Below are 10,199 nucleotides of genomic sequence, written 5' to 3' on the forward strand. Positions count from 1 at the left end.
AAATATACTGAATGTATCTCAACCAAACACTAAAGTAAAAGTTATTTTAATTGACCTAATCTGACAATTAACCAATTCACATAATAATTACCTTTATGATAATAAAATTCAATTGAATGTATCTCAACCAAACACTAAAGTAAAGTTATTTTAATTGGCCTAATCTGACTAATTAACAATTAACCAATTCACATAATAATTACCTTTATGATAATAAAATTCATTCCATGTTCACAACAAACATCAAATTCTAACTATGAATCAAAATATTTTTGTATAATTTTTTATTTAGAATATACTGAATGTATACGGAGAATGAGATTTAGTTCTCTGAAAAATATTTCATTATAAAAATAGAGATTGTTTGTGTGATTATTTATTTATTTATATTATTTATTATTTTATTTTCTTTTTTCTTTTCAGTTTAAATTTTACACAAAGATTTAGTTATCTGACAAATTTCATTATAAAAGTAGAGATTGTTTGTGTGATTATTTATTTATTTATTTGTTTTTATTTTTATTATTTTATTTTATTTTATTTTATTTTTTCTTTTCAATTTAAATTTTACACAGAGATTTAGTTATCTGACAAATATTTCATTATAAAAATAGAGATTGTTTGTGTGATATTTTTTTTATTTAGAATCCAATCATGAAATATCGGATATCTCCAACCTGCATTTTGATAAAATACTTCATTGTTCAGTAAAAATATGTTAATGGCTAGATCTTCCTGGCATATTGACATCGATCTCATTTATATTGTCAATATGATAGGAAGATCTTGACATTAAGAGATTTATAAAAACTCCTAGATTAGTTGAGGAATTGGTAAAATCTTAATCTTTGTCAATATGACAGGGAGTTTTTAAGATATTTTTAAAAGCTTCTAGATTAATTAACTAAACTAACCATAGTCTACAAATAACAAACTTCATACTTCTTCCGTCAAATTTGGATATACTTTTCCTTGACTGTTAAATTTACATACACCTAATAAAATATCAAACTTCATTACAGTTTAAGCTCCAAATTCCATAGTAGGCCCAACATGGAATCAACACATCAAGAAAACAAATATCATAACTAGAAAACAATGACACTTTATGCTTGTATATTAAGTAAAGAATCACCATCGTTGACATCGGATATTTGTTTTCCTGAAATGAATGAGATTCATTTTTACATCCCACTTATACTAAAACAATATTTTCTATGAAAGAAATCAAATTCATTTTTATACTAATGATAGAGTGAAGTGAGGTTCAAAGAATTTCCTCATGGAGGATCCCAAACTCCTAAAGGATTTGTGGACTAAAACTTCAAGTGAGTGGCTGAATAATTCTCAACTTTAATCACCTCATCTAATTGTTAATATGTGCCAAAATCAATATCATGCAATAAATATAAGTGATACCAAAACTAATTTTTTCAATTAAATGTGAAGGCCAACAAAAAGACTCCCTTTGTAATAAGAAAATATGTTAATGTGAACTTATAATGTGTTTAGATGACTTAAATTTGCTTATCAATAAAGAGACCTTTAACTAAAAAATGTTTTGTTATTATAAAATATACTTGATTGAAAGATATCAGGCAGATTATTGCCACCCCATAAGAATGAATGCATTAATTATCAACGTAGCATGACTGCCCCCATGCAGTTTAATGCATGCCAAGATTGAATGCAGTTTAGGGGGTGACTCTTGCCACCCCATAACAATGAATGCATTAATTATCAACGTGGCATGACTGCCCCCATGCAGTTTAATGCATGCCAAGATTGAGGATGTTAGGACATTCTTCTTATGAGGCAGAGATGTCTTTTTGCATACACACCAATCAATCTATATTTCTTTGTTTGACAATTTTTTGTTCTTAGTAGATATATCCACTGTGGTGTGGGCATTGTCAAGCATTAGAGCCTACATATAATATAATTGCATTATTGATGTGATTCTTGCCACCCCATAATAATGAATGCATTAATTATCGATGTGGGATGACTACCCCCATGCAGTTTAATGCATGCCAAGATTGAGGATGTCAGGACATTCTTCTTATGAGGCATAGGTGTTTTTTTTGCAGAAGCACCAATCAACCTATATTTCTTTGTTTGAAATTTTTTTGTTCTTAGTAGATATATCCACTATGATGTGAGCATTTTCAAGCATTAGAACCTACATATAATAAAATTTCAAAGCAGATTCATGAGATTGAATCCCTTGTCGATGGATCCCCATGTAGAATGGTGCAAGCTCATAAGTGAGATTGAATCCCTTGTAGATGGATCCTCATGTAGAATGGTGCAAGCTCGTAACTTTTCCAAAGAATGTGGATTGAACAATGTAAAGCAAAAATTGAAAATTATTTGCTTAGAAGGTACAAAAATTCACATGTACAATTTTATTTTATTTTTTCATCTATCATATATTTTATTTTGTTTAATTAACTTAACTGTAATTATGAAATAGATATATGACACCAATCCTTCTCCTCCATTGTATCTTGACATACAATAATGCAGAAATCAACACATTTAGAATCAAATTATGTGAAGGTAGAATGTAAGGTCAAGTGAGATAGTTCAATATTGAAAAATGGTTAAAAATGACTATGAGAGCAGAAATAGATATGCACTAAACCTGGAAGGAAATAATCTTAGCATATTAGTATCAAATGTACACTTTGCAACCTTTTTCACTTTTTTGAAATAATTTTTTCTTTTTTGGTCATAAAAAGTCCTTTGCATTTATTTATAGGCCCCTTCGTGGTCAAATACATAGCCAAGTCTCCCAGAATAAAGGAATGCGCATGGATGCTACCGTGAGAGTTCACCATGGTACCTCTAAATAGTTAATTAAAGTTGCTATGTTAGCTAAAATACTTAGTTAATCAATTCTCAACAAAAGAATCTACTTCTCTCCTATCAAACAATGTAAAGTTGTTTAGATCAACTCAAGATCCTCACACAACCACCAACAAGACATGTGAACACATGTTTGGTGCCTTTGATAATTACCTCCTATTCAAGTCTATTTTCCTCCATTTTCTTACTTCTTTATAAATGAATATCTAAACAATAGTGTTGTTAAAAACATCAACTAGCTTTATTGATATATCTATTTCATAGATTTTATTTTTTAAACTTCAATTATGTAAGTTATTTAAATTTAATTGGTGTAATAAATTTAATTTAATTGTTAATGGCATTAATAATTTCACAACGTTGTTGACAAAACTTTAAAATTAACTCACAAATAAAAAAGTATTAGTAATGTTAGTACAATTTTTTAACAATCACTACTATTACAACTAAGTATTGAAAGTAGCCTTAAAATTGACTCTCAACTTTGAAAGTGATTGGCGAATAGTAAATCCATAATATTCTATGGATAACACCTTTTAAATTAAAAAAATAAAAATAAAACATTTTAAACCAAAATATTAAAAACAATAATAGAATCAAACAAAAATACTATCACTAATACTCCTTTCTTAAATTAAAAATCATAACATTTTAAAAACTATAACTTACACATAGACATGATCATAAAAATTATAAATAAATCAATAAACCAATAAATTAAAAGAAATAAAGAAAACCCAAATAAATAATATTAATAAAAAATTCCCTCACGAGGATGCTTATCAAGACAAATAGGCTAGGGGGTGATTTTTGCCACCCCATAACAATGAATGCATTAATTATCGGCATGACTACCCCCATGCAGTTTAATGCATGGCAACATTGAGGATGTCAAGACATTCCTCTTATGAGGCAGAGGTGTCTTGTCTTCTTGCAGAAGCACTAATCAATCTATTATTCATGGGGATGCTTAGCAAGACAACTAGGCTACCGGGGTGATTTCTGCCATGACTACCCCAATGCAGTTTAATGCATGCCAAGATTGAGGATGTCAAGACATTCCTCTTATGAGGCAGAGGTGTCTTGTCTTATTACAGAAGCACTAATCAATCTATATTTCTTTGTTTGACAATTGTTTGTTCTTAGTAGATATACCCACCCTAGAGTGGGCATTTCAGAGCATTAGAACCTACAAATAAAAAAAATTGCAAAGCATATTCGTGAGATTGACTCCCTTGTCTTAGCTTAGATGGATCCCCATGTAGCATGGTGCAAGCTCATAACTTTTCCAAAGAATGTGGATTGAACAATGTGAAGCAAAAACTAAAAAATATTTTCTTAGAAGATACGAAAATGCACATGTGCATTTATGTTTTTATTTTTATATTTTTCCATGCATCAGACATTTTGTTCGATTAACTTAATGATAATTATGAAATTTATATATGACACCAATCATTCTCCTCCATTGTACCTTGACATACAATAATGCAGAAATCAACACATTCAAAATCAAATTATGTGTAGGTAGAGTGTAAAACACTGCAATCTTTTGGAAGTGAGTTAGTTCAATATTGAAAAATGGTGAGAAATGACTATGAGAGGAGAAAGAGATATGCACCAAACCTGTGTGGAAGTAAATAATATCAACGTCAAATGTACACTTTGCAAACTTTTTTCACTTTTTGGGAATATAGTTTTCTTTTTGAGTCATAAAAATATTTTCACATTTATTTATAGGCCCTTTTGTGGTCAAATACATAGCCAAGTCTCCCAAAATATCATGCTGAATAAATATAAAGGAACGCTAATGGATGCTACCATAAGATTTCACCATGGTACCTCTAAATAGTGAATTAAATTTGCTATGTCAGATAAAATACTTATTTAATCAATTCTCAATAAAATATCCATTTCTTTCCTATCGAACAATGTAAAGTTGTTATGCAAGTGACTCGCTTTATTGATATATCTATTTCATAGATTTTCTTTAAACTAGTTCATCCAGTGCTATTGAATATAAACCTTGTGTCACAAACCAATAAAAATGCCCAAAATAAGTTAACAAAGGAAAATCTAATCACCTTAAGAGCAAGTGGTAAAGGAATGTAAGCTTTTGATCAATTGAGACGGTTCAATATTGAAAAAGAGCATCTTCTTTATCAACTATTTACTATTGGAACTTCAAAGAGCATCTTTAAAGATTGAGAGGCAATTTATGTTGGAAAGGTTATAGAATTTTTAAATTTAACATAATGTAAGTGATTTATCTTTATCTTCTAGCTTTGAATGGCATTTTCTTTACTAACTTTTATATTCAATGATCTTATATATGTCACAATTCTTCTACACTTGATGCCTTACGGCGTTTCCTTTGCAACATTTGGTGCAATTGCTAGTTATTTGGCTCTTTTACAATGTGCCACATGGCTAAGAATGTCAACTCACCAAAGCACCATAACAACCTAAATTACTTCTAAAAATAGGGCACTTGCCCTTACATGAGAAATTCCTAATTTACACAAATTTACAACTAAGGGATTTTACGCCCAAGTGGAAATGTTAAGACCCCTTGGGTTTGGACAAAAATGGATTCGGGGCTTTATGCTCCTACATCACAACCACTTTCAAACTAAAGAGAATTAATTTCCCCAACTTGTTCACCTCTATATACTAGTCAATACCACTACCAACCAGTTTGTCAATAGAATTCACAAGTTTGCACAATTGTCTCCATGAATATGTCTCACTTGATATGAATTCCCCTTAATTTTGTATATAATGAATTAGTCTCCATAACATTTCCCAAATGTTCTAGAACATTGGTCAATTTCCTAGACAATATTGGTATTGACCAAATGTTCACCTTCTTTACATGTACTTCCTAGACAATATAATGACCAACCATTTTTTTCCTTAAAATGAAATCAATAATTTTGCAGAACTTTCTTCACCATATATTCCCTTAAACATGACTTCCCACTAAATTCCATATAAAATGAATAATTTTCCACACATTATTTCAATAATATATTTTATATAATCATCTTAAGACAAAAATTTCTAGGACCTTTAATTTGTTATCACTTTAAACTAATCAAATTCCATTTAAAACTAATAAATTTACTCAACTTTCTTTTTCAATATATCTTATTGAATAATTAATATAACTTTTCCAACAAATTCCATATTGAATGATTATGTTGAATTCACACAGTTCTCGAATAGTTTAACATACTAATAAAATTCAAGCTGGAATGCCGATTAGGCCCAGCTGGAATGCCGATTAGGCCCGGCTCCACTAGGTTTTGTCTGAAAACGAAAGACACTATTGGTCAAATTGGTGCTGCTGGATTTCCAAAAGCATCAATACGGTGCGCCGACAAAATCCAAAAGCATTACTTCCTTCATTTGCGTCCGCAATTTTTCAATGACTTTGTACCAATGAATTCCATGATATCTGCCTTCTTTTTGATATTGTATTTGAACTTACTCTGCATTACTTTCGGCATTTTCTTCCACAACTTCTCCGTAGACTTTGTAAGTGCCGTGAATACACTTACTTACGGCACAACTTCTCCATGACTTTGTATCAGCGATTCGTGAAAACAGTGATTTATGCTTTCTTTTTAATACAATGTATTTAGACTTTCAACCTTCAATGACACTAAAGACCTGCAATATTTATATGTATGTTTGCAAAGAAGAGAACTTCCAGGCAAGCCTTTGAAGTTGCTAGATTTGGGATAGGAGAGGAAAATGGGGAAAGGTGTTGTGTCTATGATCATACTAGTCTGGCTTCTGCGCCTGGCAATTACAATAGCAATGGATGATGTTGCTGCAGTAACTATTAGTTATTCCATGAAGCCATACCATTCTTTACAGCATGATCATCTTTATGACCACATGATTGGTGGAAGTGCTTCTCTTCAATCCAAAGATTTTGCTTTCGAGGAAGATGAAAGCAATGTGGAGCAACATGAATTCACATCATCATCATCCATGCATGCTGACGATACAAGGGATGTAGAAGCCCTTTTGTCCTTCAAAAATGCCCTCACACCGGATCCGGATAGATCGTTGCTCAACTGGACGGCAAAAAATTCCCATAACGTCTGCTCCTGGAATGGCATTTTCTGCAGAAAGCACACTAAACGAGTGATTGCCGTAATACTTCCTGGGTTGGGATTGCGAGGCCGCATCTCACCATCTCTTGGTAACCTCTCATTGTTACGCACTCTGAATCTTTCTCAGAATAATTTGACAGGAAGAATTCCAATGGAATTTGGGCAGTTAAAGGCGATGGGAGTTCTGGACCTCAGCTTTAATTTGCTCCGTGGTTATATTCCAAAAGGGTTGAGTAATTGTACAAAATTGCAATCGATCCGACTTACAACAAACAGCTTGATAGGGAGTATACCAACAGAATTCGGTCGTCTAGTCCAGTTGGAGCAGCTCCGCTTGGCAAACAATAGTCTTACTGGAAATATTCCAACTTCTCTGAGCAACTGCACTTCCCTCCGGGTGTTGTCCGTTGGATACAACAATCTAAGTGGGCCAATTCCTTCAGTTTTGGGTTTGCTCAAAAATTTATCTCTTCTGTATTTGAACGGCAACACACTAAGTGGAACTATTCCAGCTTCTCTGAGCAACTGCACTTCTCTCCGGGTGTTGTACATTGGGTACAACAATCTCACCGGTCCAATCCCTTCAGCTTTGGGTCTGATCAGAACTTTATCTGTTCTCTACTTTGAAGGCAATTCACTAAGTGGTCACATCCCTCCAGATGTTGCTAATTGTACTCAGCTATGGTACATCGCTTTTTCTCACAACAACTTGAGTGGAAAAATTCCGGCTGAACTGGGCTCACTGCAAAATTTACAGTACCTGTATCTACAATCAAACAAGTTGGAGAGCACTATTCCTCCGTCTCTAGGAAACTGCTCTTCTCTTCAGGTTTTATTTTTGGGAGACAATCGAGCATTATCAGGTAACATCCCATCTCAATTTGGTCATTTGAAAGAGCTTCGTCAACTATCCATTTATGGCCCAGGAAGTATTTCAGGTCTTATCCCTTCTGAGATAGGAAACTGCAGCAATCTTATATGGTTGGATTTAGGGGAAAACGAAATTCAAGGCTCCCTGTTTACGAGTTTATTTGGGCTTCCCCTCTCTCTCCTAAATCTGGGTGGTAATAGAATGATGGGTAGCATACCTGAAGGTATTGGCAATTTGAGTAAGCTCACCTACCTAAATCTTGGTCAAAATAACTTCACTAATAGCATACCTGAAGCCATTGCAAAATTGAGAGATTTGACCCTCTTACATTTAGGGGGAAACAATCTAAGTGGCAAAATACCTGAGAACATTACCAGAAAGCTTCATTCTCTTAAACAATTATTTTTGAATTCAAACAATATTTCTGGGAGCATTCCTGAAAGTATTGGCAATTTGCTTTCACTTAAACAATTAGATATATCTGAAAACAATCTAAAGGGATCAATCCCTGATCATATTGGCCAATGTGTGCAATTTGAAGTGTTAGATTTATCCAAAAACAAGTTGACTGGAAGTATTCCTCCATCTTTAGGCAATTGTAAATCTATGAGGAATTTATTATTGCAACAGAACTCCTTGTCAGGGAAATTACCACCAACTTTAAGTAAATGCACTGCTTTACAAAGGTTGAAGGTGTCTGAAAACAAACTCAGTGGAAATCTAGAAATAAGATTTCCAATTTCTATGGAAGTTCTCTCTGCTTATGCTAATAGCTTCTCTGGGACTCTGCCTGCTTTTTTGGCCCAATGTACCCAACTTCAACTATTAGATTTAAGCAAAAATAAATTAACCGGTCAGCTACCTAACTACCTTGTAACTTTCTCTAAATTGAGAGTTTTAAGTGTTGGTTATAATAAGCTTAATGGCGGTATTCCTTCCAACATCACAAATCTTGTCAAATTACAAGTGCTGGATTTGTCCAACAATAAAATTAGTGGAAGCATACCATCCAATTTAGAGAGACTTGAGGGATTCAAAACCCTTGGGTCTTCCAAACTCAGTAGTAATACATTGTATGAGGATATTGAAATTGTCATCAAGGGATTTGAGTATACCATAACATATGTGTTGGCTACAAACACAATATTGGATTTGTCTAGCAATAATCTTATGGGGGAAATACCTCCAGGCATAGGAAATTTGAGTAGCTTGAGGTTGTTGAATTTATCAAATAACTATCTAGAAGGGAAAATACCTGCATCTCTTGGTAAGATATCTACTTTGGAACAACTGGACTTGAGCAAAAATAATTTCAGTGGGGAGATACCTCAAGAGCTCTCTATGCTATCCTTGCTAGCATATTTAAATGTTTCATCCAACAACCTTTGTGGGAAAATTCCAAAAGGAACACAGTTTTACACTTTCAGTGCTACTTCATTTCAAAGAAACAAGTGTTTATGTGGTTTTCCTTTCAAAAGATGCAAAAAAGGAAAGAAACAGCCTCAGGAAAGCACAATAAAAGGTGTTAGCCAAAGATGGTTGAGTCATGTGAAAGAGCATGTTTCATTGGAAGCATTGAAGCTCGGTATAGGGATTGGATTTGGTGGAGTTATGAGTGTGATGATAGTATGGAATAAAGCTAGGAATTGGGTCATGTCTTCAGAGACATAGCTGGTTATGTACAATTTCTTTATGTACAATTTCTTTGAACCATATGTGGTGATATTGTAACATGAATGTTAATGTATAAGATGAAGAAAAGGATACTTGTTTGCCATGCGCTGATCTGCCAAATTGAAAATGTCTGGATGCAATTTTACTGTATTGTTTTCTCACTGCTGATATCTGGTTATCCGATGTCAGGTTACTGCTCTGTTGTAAAATTTGACAAAATATATAAATTTCCAGATGTAAAAAAATAGTTTTTAATGTTATATCCTGAACTTGTTTGTTTGAATTTCTGCCTTCCATATTCTATTCAATATTCTATTCAAGGAAGACCCAATTCCCTGGATTAAGTTATACTTTAATTGAAATTAAATATTTTTTCTTATCAAACGGTAAACCTTCGCTTCTATACTCACTTCACATATTCTGCACTCATTCCTACCCAGACTGAAGACGTGTTGGTTATTATTGCCGCAGGCTTCTCCCCTGGAAAATCAGCTTATCACAGTGCACTAAAATATGAATGAGTTAAACATATTATAAGAGCAATGATAAATATGTTATCGTTCACTTGAATTTTTTTTATAATTATTTCTATCATGAATTTGCCATTGCCCAAGGACTGGCATTCCCATTCTCTAGTTGCAAATTCCACTCTAAAG

General features: G+C 33.0%; 1 protein-coding gene across 1 annotated transcript; it reads left to right on the top strand.

The window, feature by feature from the left end:
* Window positions 1-6,320: 6,320 nt before the first annotated feature.
* Window positions 6,321-9,737, top strand: LOC149194067 (uncharacterized). The gene has a single exon (XM_089404998.1). The coding sequence runs from the start codon at window positions 6,631-6,633 to the stop codon at window positions 9,538-9,540; it is 2,910 nt and encodes a 969-aa protein (XP_089261124.1). The 5' UTR covers window positions 6,321-6,630; the 3' UTR covers window positions 9,541-9,737.
* Window positions 9,738-10,199: the final 462 nt, after the last annotated feature.

The sequence above is a fragment of the Pinus tabuliformis genome, chromosome 2_2, assembly GCF_031772625.1.
Source record: "Pinus tabuliformis cultivar Carrire ecotype Pingquan chromosome 2_2, CPIR1, whole genome shotgun sequence".
NCBI classification, from domain to species: domain Eukaryota; kingdom Viridiplantae; phylum Streptophyta; class Pinopsida; order Pinales; family Pinaceae; genus Pinus; species Pinus tabuliformis.

Coding starts and splice junctions, on each gene's coding strand:
- LOC149194067 (XM_089404998.1), top strand. CDS start 6,631: ATGGGGAAAGGTGTTGTGTCTATGATCATACTAGTCTGGCTTCTGCGC.